The sequence below is a fragment of the Ischnura elegans genome, chromosome 4 (assembly GCF_921293095.1).
Source record: "Ischnura elegans chromosome 4, ioIscEleg1.1, whole genome shotgun sequence".
Classification (NCBI taxonomy): Eukaryota; Metazoa; Arthropoda; class Insecta; order Odonata; family Coenagrionidae; genus Ischnura; species Ischnura elegans.
Genome location: NC_060249.1, coordinates 48,259,668 through 48,276,771, shown reverse-complemented (window position 1 = coordinate 48,276,771; position 17,104 = coordinate 48,259,668). Strand labels below are relative to the sequence as shown.

The 17,104-nt window shown below is 38.8% G+C and overlaps 1 protein-coding gene across 1 annotated transcript; it reads right to left on the bottom strand.

Annotated features, from left to right (window-relative positions):
- Positions 1–13,748: 13,748 nt before the first annotated feature.
- LOC124158126 (hornerin-like) lies at positions 13,749–17,104 on the bottom strand. Its single transcript, XM_046533309.1, has 2 exons — positions 17,038–17,104; positions 13,749–14,548 (listed from the first exon to the last, which is right to left on the bottom strand). Exons 1-2 carry the CDS (start codon positions 17,102–17,104, stop codon positions 13,749–13,751), a joined length of 867 nt encoding a protein of 288 aa, XP_046389265.1.

The window sequence follows — 17,104 nt, the reverse complement described above, 5'->3', positions numbered from 1 at the left end:
GCTATTTTTTAGATACGTGTTGTTAGAACTTAGCCATCGATATGTCGTTAATTTCCCTCAAGCACTTTAGGATCGCATTATTTACAAAGATATTAAAAAAAAGTAATGATACAAAAATTTAGCACCACGGTTACCACGATTTTTCATCAGTTTTTTTGTAGGTGGTAAGAGTGACCTTATATAGGCCTTGCCTCACTCCCCTCAACCTCTACTACATGAATAACAAGAATAATATCCCAATAATCTAATAATCACGTTATTTTCTTGGAAAAACTAAATTAGATACTAACAGATGTGCTAAAAGTACTATTTGTAGATGCATGTATGAGGAATTTAATTTTTCTGAGGACAAATGATCAGTTCTAAAAATATTTACTCTTACACTCAAACTGGCACTTTGTTCGTGTATAGTAGAACTCAGAAATTTTAAGTTGCACGTATGGCATTAAGGAAATAATGCGATTATGTATTACTTTCACATTTATTAAAGATTAATGCGGAGGTCGTCTATTTTTTGACATATACCCCTTTATATCCCATATTTGTGGAGATTAAACGCTGTATAACATATTAATGAGTGAAGTGTTTGCTGAGATTCCATTTAATTTTACGCTCCCCTTCTATAAAAGCGAATGCGGTCGAGATATTGAACGACCTTGCGCGGTGAATTTCCAATCGAGATATCTAAATGTCACCCAGTAATTATGCGCTCTGTATAAGATTGGTTTAAGTTATTACCCAATGAATTTTATCGGGAATCGCATGCTTATTCGTTTCCGAGTAAATAAGAATGATATGTAGGTTCGAAGATTTTCGCGGCGTTGATCAGATGATTTCTGCATTTTCTTTTCGGGTTCTCACTACGTCCTTTGGTTTTTGTTGGCAACAGTGGCGCAGCGAGGGGGGGGGGGGTTTGGGGGATAACTCCCCCCCCCCAGAGCTCATAGAAATTTTTAAGTTAAACCTATTTTACTTAAATGGATTTATATTGCTTATATGAAAGTGTGAGGATTAATAAAATATCACTATTAGTAAAAATCACCATTTTGAACCGTTTATCTTAATTTTTCCGGCGGAGGGCCTCCGCACCTCCAGCTTACCCTGGCGGGTATGCAATACCCCAAGCCCCATTATTAGTTGCGCCTGAAATCCCCCCTAGCCTTAATTCCTAGCTACGCCCCTGGTTGGCAAATAGTATCGACCTGAGAGAAGGTTCGACCTATTTAATGGTTTGATTGCTGACAATCCTTAAACTGTTTCACCTGGCAATCAAACGAAATGCTTTATTCTCAAATTTTCGGTAAAAATATGTAATTAAGATGCTGTTTGATTCGTCCAGTACAATTCTTAATCTGTGACGTATTTTGATTATCCCCCTGCATCAGTACATGTTTAAGCTGCTCATGCCACAATCGAAAGACGAGCACCGAAAAAAATTATCTGTGTAGCCTTTCCTCATTTGGTTAAAATAATGACCGATAGTGGCAGGGCTGCTTTCCAATATACTAATGAATTATTCACTTGCGAGCCGTCTTACAAATGAGAGATATAGCCTGAAAAAAATGAGGCCAACACGTTTCCAATTTCATGAATTTTCAGCGATTAGAAGCAAGTTCCTCAAGTTTTTTTTTTCACTACCAGAGATTAGAACTACTAGAAGTTTGGTATTATTATCACATTTTCAGATAATGTCTGACCTAAACAGGTAATATTAGATCAATTTAACCCCGCGTATTCCTACATATATTAAACTCAAGTCGGGAGCCAACACACTAAGTTTACGGTGTTGGTGTGCGGCTAACATGTTCTGGCGTATTTTACATTTTTAGTGACTTAATTTCTTGCCTGTTTGTTCGTTCTTCCGGGATCAATCTTGCGAGTCAAATTCAACTCACTTCCCGATTAGCAACAGACTTAAATATTTCCAGTTCAGATCAGACATAGATGTCAATGCATTCTTACGCTAATTCTAGTTCTTCACAGACAGTTTGGGCCGCCATTTTCGACAATAATCAGTTGCACTAGCTGCAGCATTAAATTTAGCAATTTGAGATAATTCAAATATGTTTCCGGCTATTCAGCGAATGAAAAAAATCGATTGTAATATTTCAATAATTTAAAAAATAATTAATTTGTGTACCCGAATTTTCATTCGAACTAAAAAGAAGATACGAAATCACCCTGCCTTGGCCCAATGTTCCGCGTTTTAGTGCCACAAGTGAATATTCAGTATGAGTAAAAACAGCCCCTTCATCTGCTAGAACCTCAAGGGAATCCTATGGCTTTTTTGACTGCAATATTTAGAGAAACTAGAGGGATATACTGAGCCTGTCGAATATAATATTAAAATTTCGACGCATGAGTACATTGAGACGATAATTTGTTAACGACCACGTTTCAGAGCCGAATTCAGTACTCGATTAGTACAAAGAGATTGAAAAATAAAAGATTTGTGTATAAGCCGGGTTTTGTTTGCTACTAATGCTGTTTTTGATGATGTTAATTCGAATTCGATTCATATAATTTGAAAATAGTCTTAGTTAACGTCTTAATTATTGCATGGCTCCAGTTCTATTGCTTCATCAATTTTCGAGTCCACTAAGTTTTATTCATGACAGGGGATGGATGAATTGTCCCTCAAAATTTAAATGAATTTTGGGGTTTAGCCATGGTATTAGTTGCCAAGCGACGCGACGACTTTTGAAGGACTGTTTTTCGCAGAGTAATATTTTTCTTGGCGGATAATGATGAATCTTCAAAAGTTAGCTGCCTTTAAATTTACTGCTTGCCGGTTTTCCCGAGGAAAATCTACAGTATCTACTTCTACATGTTACCCTGCAAGCCACCTACTGAGGTGATTGGCAGGGGGTGAATAATCACCAACATGCACAACAGGATAAAAATTTACTTCCACTAACATGTAATACTCGTCATGTACACTACCTATAACACATAAACAATGGATTAATCTATATCTTACTTAAGAAGGGAATCTGCCTATGTAGCTGGAAGATACGAAAGTTACTCATACATTAACTACTACTTCAGTTGATACTTAAAACAACTAATACGAAGGATTCGAACTCACGTTTTTATTTCAGTGTAGAAGTCTTTTGTCGTGCTCAACACTAAAAACTGCCAGGCTATCTTGGACCCAATTGTACCCTAAATACGCACAAAGGACGTTCACCTATGGGGCAGTTATCTTTTTCTCAACTCAAAACTGGAAAACAAATACGGGCAAGATTATCTTTAAGGTTTCTTTGAAACAGAAACCAGCTTAAAGTAGCTATCAATTCTTTTGTATTTAATTAGAATTTTTGAAAAGGTATACTTCGAGGTTGATTCTAAACGCATTAGCATTGGTGGTTATAGAGTTGAATTATTGTGTGTAGGGCATGACTGACAGCTTTGGCTATTTGCACCCAGTGGCGGCTCGTGAGTCAAATGCTGGGCGGGGTGCACTCCACCGGAGGGTCAAAATTTTTAAATATGTTGTGTATTTTAGTGAGTTTTTAAGGCAATCTAGAGACCACTAATACACAAAACAATCACTAACACCGAAACACTAACTCGATTAACTCAACTACAACTAGGCCTATTTACATTAAAACAATTTACCCATAATAAGTTAACTGGTCACCGAAACAACACTGCAACACCAAGATTATACGGCTGCCGGCCGGCGCGGTATGGGCGCGGTGATGTCAACTCACTCGTTCTGCGCATGCTCGGGCGGCGTCCCAAGACTTCCATAAGGCACAAGCTTAGACGCGTCATAGCACCAGCAGCCCCCACCACTACTACTCTCCATGTAACTGCATGGTGATGGATTGGGACGTTCTGACCAGCGCCCCACGGCTACAAATACGAAATTCTTGCGCTATTTTGGCGTGCTTTTCTTACATTTTCGATTTATGTGATTGAAAAAACACCTTGGTTAATAGATGCAAAATTACAATTGAATGGGTATTTAATTTTTTTCCTTTTTCAATTCTTTGGGAGGGGCGTCGTCCGAGAGTCCTTACGGGCAAGCCGCCACTGTATGCACCTGCACTTAAACAGGGATCGCGAATCCTGTAGAGTTTCCATCTGGGGCCACGAGGTCGGAGGCCATCACTCTAGCCTAATAATGTCAATATTACCCTTATCCTTGTAGTTATTAACATTCAATGATGTTTATGGGTCTCTTCTTTCTTTATGCTAAGCTCTTTGGATTAGTTTCCTGCATTAAATAAAGCCCTACCGTGTAAACAGATGGCCAGGGTTTGAAAAGAAAAAATGTCTTTTCTAAATTTGTAATATGAAAAATGTCGGTTTCATTTCTAAAGGCCGTTTTACACGGGGCACGGAATTGCGCAGGTTAGAGCTGCATTTATTTCTAAAATGGCGTGGAATTGCGCGAATGCATGAACGAAATTAGAACAGGGGCTATTTTGCCGTCTCGCATCCACGCATTCTCGCATGTGTTCTAGCAATTCACCGCTTTACACGACGCAATTTTGATTGCTCCTTTGCACGTACGCCAGATTGCGCAATTCCGTGTACCGTTTAAAACGGCCTAAAGACTCCTTTATCTATTCATAGAGGAGTTTTTGCGTATTTAAGTGCATTTTCCTCATTCGTAACAATTTTTTATTGCATTATGTATGATTGGGCTGGGTTGGGAAATTTTTCTAACGTAATATAATGTGGGTCAAAAAAGTCCCTCTAAAAACTGGAGTGATAAGACGTGAAGAATGCTCTTGAACGAAATTTGACTTTCTCTTTCGCTGTATGTTGTTCTAATTCCCCGTTAGCACAACCTCGGTCGTAAGGCCCCTTGCACACTCACCGATTTTGGACGGCCGGTAAAATATCGACCGTCCACATCAGGAGCGCAGCCAGGAATTAAGGCTGGGGGGTTTTTAGGTGCACTAATACCGGGGTGTGTGGTACTATGGAATACCCACCAGGATAAGCGATAGGTGCCAGATTATTAAATTGCCGAATTTTAAGATAAACGGTTCAAAATGGTGAGTTGTACGGCTTTACGAGGGATATTTTCTTAATCCCTACACTATACTATTCTATTAGCAATATCAATCTAATTAAGTAAAATGGATTAAACTTTTAAAAAAATTTCTGAGCTCTGGGGGGGGTTTAATCCCCAAGCCCCCTCCCCCTCGCTGCGCAACTGGTCCACATTTCAATAGTGAACGATTGGGTGGGAATGGGAGATTGCACTCTTGACGGATCTCGCAACGGCACCGATAAAATACCGATTGGCAGCCGGCCATTGCCACAGTGGATCAACCGCGCCGGCTCAACAACATAGCAACTTATCGTTTGGCTGGTAAAATCCCGGCCTTTGTGCAAGCAGCGCTTCACCGGTAAAATAAATAGGGCGGTATTTCACCGGCCCTCCAAAATCATGTGCATGTGCAAGGGGCCTAACCGAGGTCCACACGGAGGTATCACTTACCTATCCAGGGACGCCGACTTACAAAAAATATTGGGGGGGCCCAAACCGGGGATCTTGCCCCAGGAAAGTTTATAAGTAGTGTGTTTTAAGTTTTTTAAGCATTTTAAAAGAGTCATATGATCAACATTAGAACCCTGATAACTCCAATCTCGATTTCTGGACACTCCGGGGAAAATCGACTAGCCTGGCACATTTTTTCCTTACACCCATAACGAATTTTTGAGGGGGCTCGGGCCCCCTCAGGCCCCATGGAGTCGACGCCACTGTACCTATCGTCTGGATGCGAGTTGGTTACCAAGGTACCAGTTGTTCGTAACGCTGCCACTTAATATTGGTCAGCGCTGCTGTAGCCGCCGAAACCGGTGAAAGAAAGTGAAAAGAGATAAACGATACGACGATTTCGAGACATTGAGAGCGAAATTTGATCGAGGTAAGAGCTTCAGAGTAGTCGATTTTCAATAAAAATAAGTGAAGTTATTTGCAATGTAATGTATTTTTTTTGCCTCCTGTCATTTATATTCATACGAGTTTCAAAACTTCGGCCCACGAGGTCATCACGAGGTCATTAACGTGGTCGTGTGAATGCACGTTATTTATTAACGAGATGCTAACCGAGGTCGTATGAACCTATTCGACCACACCACAGCCTGCGAGATATACTGATTGGAACATTCGATTTTCGATTGTCATCTGTTTGAGATTAGTAGGCCTGTTTTTGTGTGCGTGCTTATGGGAATACTATGAACATTTTCTTATGCAACGTTATTTAGGCAGGTTCTTTTAGGTTAATAACGTAAATTTATATATAATAATTATCAAATTTATCAAGCAACTGATGTCACATGAGGCGTTTAATACGATTTTATCCATTATATAAGCACGCCGTTCGAAACATGTTGATGGGAATGTTTTAATGATTGCAGTAATAATGACCTCATAACCCACCTGAATTAGTTCTAGTGCCATCCTTAGTGCGTTGATACTTGAAATGAAAGAGGAGTGAGACATAAAAAGTAAGCCGTGCGAAAACATATAATTGTTTATGTTTCTCGAACTCCGCCACAAGAATGCCGTACGACGCGAGGAAAATTTTTATATTTTCTGGTAATAAATACCAAAAATTCTACCTTAAAAATACGGATACTTTTCTGCTGAAGAAAAAGTTCAGGTTAATTTTAATTTTCCCATAAAACGAGGCGTGAGACAAGATATAAATGTTAAAAATTGAAATGTGACCATAATTGGAGCAGGTTGTCATGGTAGGAAATGAATTTGTTTAATTTTTTGTTTACTTTACCAGTATCTATAGTATAGTATTACTAAGAAAGCGTCTTTTCAGATACTATGCTGCACCCTCCCTTAGTAAAGAGTTAACTATAAATTTAATCGTTTTCCTTCCTTTTTCTAATTTCAAATAATTGTTTTGGTAGCGACATCATTGTAGATATGCACTGAAAATTATTTTGATCTTCAATTACGCGGCCATGCACTACACACAAAAACAGAAGCAGTCTAATTTAGGCCAAGAGTGGAGACACTCAATGCGTTGGGAAACATTTTTTTATCCCATTGTGCATAAAAGGTATATGAGTAAATAAAGTAAAATGGATGCCTACCACACTTCAAATATCATCTTTTTTTTTAAAATATACACTCTCATGGTTTAAAATTAAGTAGGCTAATACGGTAATTTGTTATACTTTTTCACTTGTGTAACCACCTAGTTAGGAGATTATTTGACATAGCTATACAATCGAAATACAGAGAGTAAAGTATTAACGTAGTGTCGCATAGACACTGCATTATTTCTCTGGCATAGATGAGACTATGGCGCATAATTTTGTATTGAGACCCTAAATTCGTAATAAGCGACACTTGTCGTGCAGTGACTAAAATCAGAACTCAGATTTAATAGTTAAATCATCACTTACCTACCCATTATAACTTACCAGTAAGTGATCCTCTCTCTGGTGAATAATTTTCACTTTTTATGAAATCCTCATACCTAATATGATAAATAAAATTAACAAATTTTAGCGTGACTTGGTGGAACGATGAAATATTCATGGTGAAGCAAAAACCCAGTACCTACTGTTCCACAACCTTTTATTTGCTGTCGACTGCTTTCGACGGCTATAGCGTCATTAACAAGACAAACTGTTTGTCTTGATAATGACGCTATAGCCGTCGAAACAAGTTGACAGCAAATAAAAGTTTGTGGAACAGTAGGAACTGGGTTTTTGCTTCACCATTAATATGATTAAATTCCTTTTGACTACGGAAAAAAGGTAAAAAAATAATTACGCGTGTACTTACCTCAAAAATTGCGTCGGAACTAAATTTCACAAATCTTGCAAACTGGAATACCTCTGAATAAAAACTTTTGGGCTAGGTCGTCGCGTCAATTCTTGGGTTGCCCCAACGTTTCCCGACCGATGCCGGTCGCTTTTTCAAGGGATTCTCTTTTCAATGGATCCATCTCATACATTTAATTTAGTTTTGATTCTTAGACATTAAAACAATGAAATTCATTATTCTATTATCCCAGAATCCTTGAAAAAGCGACCAGCATCGGTCGGGAAACGTTGGAGCCACCCAAGAATTGACGCGGCGACATAGCCCAAAAGTTTTTATTCATCATTACGAGCACCCGCGAAAGTTTAACGTGAAATACCTCCCTCCAAACAAGTTATTATTTAATAATCTGCCGCCGCTCTGAAGTATTTATTCCGTCAAATCGAATAAATATAAAATCCTAGGCATTTAACAACAGTCCTCTCACAGTGTTTTCGAATAAATACATTATGAAATAGAAATACGTCAATTTTGAATGAAATGACGCCATAGTCAACTCAAGGGGGTGGAAATAATGTTCATTTACTTTATACATTGATGTTTTATCGTGGTGCGAGTATAAATCACAGCTCTGATTTTCAGAGTCGTTCGATGGTATTTAGGAGAGTAATATCTTTAAAATATACAATCAAAAAACAGGGGGAACAATTGATGTTTCAATCCTCAATTTGCAATAATGCGTGCGAGAATTAAAGCAAATTAAATTAAGGTTGCATTAAATCGAAGAATTTTCAGGGTAGATCTAACGTCATTACAGAAGACACAGCAGAGCAAATATGATTAAATGTATTGATGATAGTGACTTGCATTCATAAAGAACTCCATAAAAAAGCTAATCTAATGAAAAATATTTCACAGCGTTGAAGAGAAATAATATCAAATCAAATGCTTCTTTTGAATCAGGTAATCACTTTGAGACCATACATTACATCTGTATTGAGCACTGTGTAATTTCAGCGGTAATTTATCTGAGTGCAATATCTCCTCTTTACGTTGGAACACCGCCTTACAGATATTTTCTGACGCTGTGCAACCGAGACCAGACAGCATAAGCATGTTCCACCCCTGAAGTATGACCGTCGGGCACAATAACCAGCTGAATATCTGGGCAGCACCTTCTGATTACATTTAAGTTAGTTTTCATTCTTAGAAATTAAAACAGTGAAATGCAAAGACTTTATTTAGTAGGTATTTTATTTGAAAAGGACGATCAGTAGCTTATTTAGCACATTGACAAGAAAAAAAGATATGAACTTGGTCATAATGGAGAACAATACATGGTTTTCTTTTTTCGTCCTCTGGTGCGTGATAGAAAAGTTCAAGTCATGCAAGCAAATGTCTGTTCCGATGTTAAGTATACGATTCACTAACTCAATCTTAACCTAGTGGTATTCCATTATAAGATTTCTTGGACAATTCACTTTTACTTATACCACTACTTTTTTAATGTAATTTGCTAATTACTTAATATGCAACGATTTGAGCAACATATCTAATCACTTAATATGCAACGATTTGAACAATAGGAGCGATTTTAAAATGAATATTTTATAATTAGGCAACGATCGCCGTGAATTAGACTCACGAGAGCAATTGGAAATTTTAAACATTATTGAAAGTCAGAACAGCACTCTGGTAGACGAATATCTTTACCCATACTTTTCTCCTATTCTGGCGTCCGTTTTAAAATTCATCCCATCCTCCCTTTAGGATTTAATGATATTTCATCCATTCTTCGAAAAATTCTCTCTCTCTCCACAGTTTTGGCTCCAACTCAGAGAAGCCGGAAACTATCTCAGGCAACTTCAACCGAATTGGGTGATATTTTATGGAAAATAATTAACAGAACTGGAGCCCTATCAAGTAACTACGTCTCCTCGTTTCCGAGATTTCGGAATCGAACTTTCTGTTTCCGTCACTCGGAAGCGCTTTTATACTATCCACTATGCTAAATTTAGTGCATTGTTGAAAAGCGTCAATGCCTTACAAGGCAATAACGCTTTCAACTGGTTTCGCTTGTAACTTTATTTTATTCCGAACTCCGTACATCCATTTCCTATAATTTTTACTACACATAGTGCCAGGGTTGCAAATTAATTGTAACTTCTTACCAGCTTCTGCAGAACCACTTTAGCGGTAAAAATATTCCATACCTTATCAGCTGGCGCATCACTTTCCGATTCCGAGAAACGGAAAGTAATTTTCCGAGACCCTTCGTCATTTCGGCCGCTCGGACGAGTTTCCGTGGCGGAAAGTTCGTATAGACCTTAGCGGATAGCTCATTCCGAAATTATGACGTCTTTCCGAGAACCAACCACGAACCATTCGATAGATTTCCTAAGTGGATAGGCCTCCTGAGCACAAAATCTTGCACTCTCCTCAGTCAAGTAATTCCAACTTCAAGAATACGCGTTTCGACGCCACAGTGTCATTTACAGGCAGCAAGGCGTTGTAGCTGCATTAGTATGAATCCGAGTCTTTAGACTTAAACGAGAATCCCTAACCTACTTTCACAACCCTAAAGCAACTTGGCGTAACGTAACTTATTAAAGAACCAATTAAATTAATTTCGCAATTCCATCAATCGTAGAACAAACCGAGCATTAACCTCGATATCGATTTTATGGCACTTAGGGTAGTATTTAATGTATCTCAATAGACAAAAATGAGTACAGTATTTCTTCTTTTGCACTCCTGATTGTTTTGAGTCATACAGTCACGTTGATTCCATGCATAAAATTTGTATTAATTGAGTACTTAAAGGGGAGGAGATGTGTTAAAAACCGTGGTAGGAGGTAGAATTTTGGGTAAACGAGGGAGAGGAAGGAAAATAATAGGATTTTTTGATAAAACGAAAGGGAGTCGGCCTTGTTGTGAATTGAAGAGGGAAGTGCTTGATGAAAGGGTAGGATCACAGAATACTTCTTAAATACTCCATGCAAACCTATACCGTAACCGGTGGAATACTTTAATTATAACTGTGTAACTTCAGTGGTAATTTCTCTAGTGCAATATCTTCTCCCTCTGCTGCGACACCACCAAACAAATATTTCCCGGTGCTTTTAAATAGGACCTGACAGCATAATCATTATCTACCCCTCTATTACCGGTAAGGATTGTTTCTATGTGGCATATCTTTTTTTTAAGAATTGGATGGATGAGGCAGATACTTTGTGGAGATCCATTATGAGATATGAAGTGAAACACTTTGCACTTTCCACATAAAAAATTCATTACACTAGAGTCGACATGTTTCGCTGCACTGCAGCATTATCAAGGCTGAATATGAGTCTTGATAATGCTGCAGTGCAGCGAAACATGTCGACTCTAGTGTAATAAATTTTTTATGTGGAAAGTGCAAAGTGTTTCACTTCTTTTTTTTTTTTAAGGACTATCATTCAGTTTTCGGTTCTTAGATTAGGGTGCAAGTTGCAACAGTAGCGTTCTCCGTAAACTCGTTTAGCCGTTAACTCAAGTCCTCAATTTGAAAAACTGTCTAGAAACTTTGTCGATAAAATAATAGCAGTTTCAAAAGCAGGGATAAAGATATGGAACCATAATTTTCCAAATCGTCGCTTGCTTTTGACGCTATCTCATGGTTAAAAACTGATAGCAGGAAATGAGGGCACGCCTGGTTTTTCCCAAAATAGATTACAACTTAAAGCATAATTTATGTTGATTGATTTTTTTATCCCCATTCAAAATTAGGCCGCACATTAAATTTTGACAGTTGTGTTTCAATTTTGTTCAAGGACTAATCACTATTTAAAAAAGATAATTTGGATTCGGTGATCTTTCTATTAGTTCTGTTTTTATGGGAATTATTATCTCATATTTTCCCCCTTGAATAAATACTAATGTATATCTTGTGTTTTTGACATAAATTTTTTATGTGTACAACTAATTTTAAATATCAGTTACATTTAATAGCCAAATTTTTAAAGAAATGAGTTTCATTTTGGTAAGACGTATCGCGAACCAATTTGATGGTTTTCAGGAACCAGCTGGGTAAATCTTTATACACGCATCTCTTCTTACCTGTGGCGATAGTAACTGAAATTTTTTCTCACTGCCGCTTTTTGATTTTTTCAACGGAGGAGGCATTCATGACATCGGTATCACCTCAAAATTTATAATTTTTTCAGTTAATTTTTATCGTGAAACAAAACTTTTCCTCTCATTATTGTAATTGACGTAAAAATGTAAATACATATGCACCTATGTGGTAACTTAGTCTTCATATAAGGGATGCTTGTGACGATAACGAAACCATATTGAATTTTTGTGTTTCATTACCCCAGAGACTGTTGGGTATGGTATGGTATTTGGAGGAGGCGACCGACAGCTGAAGTCATTTTCGCCTAGAGAGAAGGGTAGGTAAGGAAGGGTGGAGAGAAATCCGGCGTCGGCATTAGCCTGCTCTTAACGAAAGGCGCCAAGGGGACCACGGCTTAACGTCCCATCCGACGGACGGGTTGTTGTTCTTGAAATGTCCTCCACACAACATTCAAGGAGGGATCGGGCAGTCTCTGAAAATTCTCTGCCACCACCAGGATTTGAACCCGAGCCCTCAAGGTGGGAAGCCTACACTCCACACCAACCACCCGATCCCCAAGAGTATGTTGGGAGTACCCTAATGTAAAAAATGAAGCCTTACACATTTTTTGGGCAGCATTATTTTATTATTAGATAGTAGCAGAGTGACAAAATGGAAAATATGGAAAAATATAATTGAAGTGAAGTTTTATAATGGTGCGATGTAGTGGATTGCAATGCGGCTGTTTTGTGCGACCTCCTGAATGCTTGAGCTCATACCGATTTGGAGAGATGAACAATACCGGCTGGCTCGTAAAATTCCCGTGTTTTGGATTCAAATGTTTTTTTTAGCCTTTCCGTTACGTTCTACACATGGAGCTAGAAGATTTCCTTCGATTCACCCTCGAGATATAGATATTCTGACCGGAAACAACATTTCAGAGCCTCAATAATGAGGACGCTGACCACACCAAATCGTCAACGGTTTGGTCTCCACGTACCCAGTGAAGACGATGGACAATCGGCAATGATCGCTAGCACTTGAAATGAATAACTCAAAAGAAATCTCCTACACAGTATCATTCGAGTTTTCTGAGGAATTAACGTCATTATTTCGTCATCAGAAAATCGGTCTCCTTCCTGAATAAAGTACCAGCTACAATCGCCTCTATCGTAATCACGCATTTAGTTGGAGTTTTTACATTTTCAAGAAAATTTGAATTTCATTCAGTGACTTCTGTTTATGGTTTTAATGACAGCAAAATTTTATGAAAACTTGTTGAAAACCCGCACCAGTGTATGGTTGAATTTACCATTCGTTATTTCCGCTAGGGTGATGATATCCATGTGTCTTCATAGAGGCTTCAAAACTTTTTTGTCTACCCGATTTCTTATAAGCAGATATAAATTATTCCTGCTATAATATGCCTTTGATTGGTATTAATTATAGTTCTATGAGGAATTTGTGACAGTATCATACAATAAAAACAATTAAAACGAGAAAATAAAGATTTTAAAATTTGCCATTAAAAACAAGTACATTAACATTTTAAAATGAGCCATTTGAGGTTTCCGTGGGCGTGCCGTTATCATCGTGTTTCCACCGGAGGCTTAAAAATTCCAAAATTGGTAATTAGGAAATCACCTCCATTCCTGCCATAATTTATCTTCTGTAATTACTGGTTATGGTATTAAAAAATGCTGTTGTAACTAAAATTGTACCAGTAGAAACTATTTTTTTTTAAAAACTCTCGTGAATAGAAGTTTAGTTATGCGTAAAAGAAGTTAAGAAGTATCTGAAGGAGTGACGACATGTTATCATCGACGTTTCCTTCCATTTCTGAAGTTAGGAAACTCTTAATCCTTCCGTAATATGACATCAACTCTAGCCATCTTAATCCACGGGCAAATCCACGCAGGCGTGGGAAGAACGCCCTGGGCGAGGGCCACGATTTCGGTGGTGCTCTTCGGAACTAGAGCTCGAGTCATCGTGTCCGTTGTTGTAAGATTTTTGACGGTTTCCGCGTCGTGCTCCATGCCTTTTTCTGCCGCGCCTACCGTTCTCGTCCGCGAGATGGCTTCTCCCTCGCCTGTAGTACCCCCTGCCTCCGTCTTCCTCCGATGAGGAGCCGCTGTAGCTGGAACCGCGACGATGCCCGTGACTGCATCCTCCCTCTGACGAGTTGCTCTCCTCCGAATCGCTGCCATGTCTGTGCCTATACGGCCTCAAGGGTCTGTGCCGACGACGTTCCCACGATTCGCTCTCGTACTCGGAACTGTGGCTCTCCTCGTACGAGTCGCTCCCGTGAGAATCGTGACCATATCCGCTGCTGTGGTCCTCCTCGGATGAGTCGCTCCCGTGTGAGCCGTGACTGTCACTGTGGTCTTCTTCGGACGATCCGCTCCCGTGAGAGTCGTATCCGCTACTGTTGTCCTCCTCGGATGAGCTGCTGCTGTGGTCCTCTGAAAAATAGTCGCTCTCGTCGGAAGAGCTGCTGTAGTACCAGTGGCGTGGATTGTCAATCCCGTTGATTGGTACGACTACCTGGTCGTTTTCCGGGGCTGGTTCCCCTGGTGTGACTTCCTTCAGCCCTTCCATGTCGACCGTGCCAGCGTTTGGGTTATCGACCATTCCCTCGTTGTCCACAGCGGGCACATTTGATGGGAGCACGGCTTCGTCATCATGCTGCACACCTGAAACCCAGGGAAATAACCACGGGAACCAATAAATTTTAGTATTCTGTAATGGAATTATTACATGTTTGAAATTAAAGGTAGTTTCACTTTTCCACAATAATTGAATGCATACGACGCGTTTCGGCTCGCTGAGCCATCATCTGGTACAAGACGATGGCTCGGTGGTACAAGAATATGCTCTTGTACCAGATGATAACTCTGGGAGCGGAAACGTGTCGTACGCATTCAATTATTGTGGAAAAATGGAACTACCTTTCATTTCAATAAATCAAACTTCTACTATATCACGCCTGAATCAGTTGAACTTATCACGTGTTAGTCAAAACATGTGATAAGTTCAACTGATGCTGGTCGCTTTAACTGATGAAGTAAGAAATATTTTTCATAATAAATATTCATTTCGTTCACGAATAAAATTTCCTATTTCATCAGATTCCCTTGAATAAGCGACCAGAATCGGTCGGGAAACGTTGGGGCCACCCGAAAATTGACGCGGCAACATAGCCCAAAAAGTTTTTTTTTTACTAACATGACGAGTATCTACCCCCGAAAGTTTAAACGAAGAATTATTCCAGTTTGTTTTTTTTATTCTTCGAATTTGTCCTCTAAAACAGTGTTTTTTTTACGTAATTACTAGATTTCAATCCGTGCACCTTTATTCGCTCTACAAGAGATAAACCCGGCGTCGACATCAGCCTTCTCACAACGAAAGGCGCCGAAGTGACCAAGGCGTAGCGTCCCATCCGACGGACGCAGGGCTGCACTTGAAGAGCCCTCCTCTTATCTAAACTCTTTTCACTCATGGTTTCCCGCTCATCAAAAACAAGCATTACTCAGGTACAACAAAAGACGTGGAAGTATTTTTAAGGGAGATACATCATTTTAAAAACGCGAGGCGTCGGCGGCGGCGGACATCTTGGAATTTGGCGACTCGATTTGAGTTGGGAATCAACGTGCAAACTGAAGAATACCGTCTATGCGGGCTTTGGGACTCAAATGAGGTCTCCTGAAACCGACTTGGCAACGGAGTTGCGTTTAAGTCAGGATTAAGACTTGTGTAACGTTATGGAATTCGGCCCTAAGTATTAGCATTCAATAGAGATCTATTAACTATGAGGGACCACCGATCGTTAACTCGTATTTCTCCCGAAAACGGATTTTTCCCCAGTATTTTTTAAGATTTGAAAAAATAAGGGGACTGTGATAGAAGAGAGATAATTTTTATAATAACTGAATTCGAAGAAAAATTACAGAATGAAAAAGTACGAAAGATATTAGAGAAAGCGACCGTCTTTAGTCACACTTTTCCTCATTCCGACAGCGGTATTGTAGCTGATGTTTCATCATCCATTTCAACCAAAAGGAGCACATAAAAGGTGATAATAAGCAAATAAGGCAGATAATTGCGTTGGCAAACGAGGCGTTTACGAATAGGAAACAACTGATGAGAGGATAGTAGCGTAAGTGTTATGAAATGTGAGCCTGAACTGGGCTGATGCTTTTTGCGATGTGGAAACGTCGGGTCTGTTGACATAAGTTTTTCAGGAAAATTTTTCTCGACTCGAAGAAATAAATAGAAGAATGATTATTTAGCAGGAAGGAAAAAGAATTAGAAGACAACTTTTGATATTTTTCCAGTGGAATGATTGAAACCGATTGTACACTTGCCTTCAACCTCCCGTCCTCAAAATTGAACGTACGTAGGGAGGATATCCAACCAAATGGAACAATATCTTCCTCTTACAAAATCGAAAGATTTTATAGAAATTCAATTCTTAAGTTTACATTTGTAGCTTAAATTAATAAATATTTGATCAAAATTTATATCGGAGTTGTTAATGTAGCCCATATTGTTATTACCCACACGAAATTTATTCGCCAGGATAACAGAGAAAGTTGTTTTTGTCTTCCCACGCGGATTGAGAGAGTGTTTTAATGAAGCTCACTTCGTGTGAAGTATCTTTTCTTTCCCTGGCCCATCTAAGATTTCCCATGATGTTTAGGCAGTGACAGTTTCGTGTAACGAGGATATTAGCGCATTGAAATGCTTAGCCTTTACATGAAGTTAACTGATAATTATTATTATGATACGAATAACTTATCAACCCAAAACCGCTGATTACAGATCATAGTAAGGAAATTAATAATTTTTAATACAATGAAAAAGTGAGACATATTTATTCATTTTACTATTCCATTCCTTAAAATATAGGGCTTGTAATTGACAACAAATAATGAGCAAAATTCTTATTAATATAATATTGAAAATAGCCATTTTGAAGGTTTTACTCTCCCGAGATAAAGGTCATGAAAGTTTTATAGTGGCGCAAACTCTTAAATATGATACGAAGACGCTTGTTCATAATAACTAGAATTCTTTTGTCTTCACATGTATTTGTGTATTTGATAGTTACAACAAAAAGGAATGGCCATAAGCTTTTTTTTATTTATCGAATGGATTTTACATGAAAAACCTTACTACTTACCTGTGGCTTTGTGTTCTGCCCGCGCAACCGCCACCACTAGAAAACTCAGCAAGAGGAACCGCGTCAT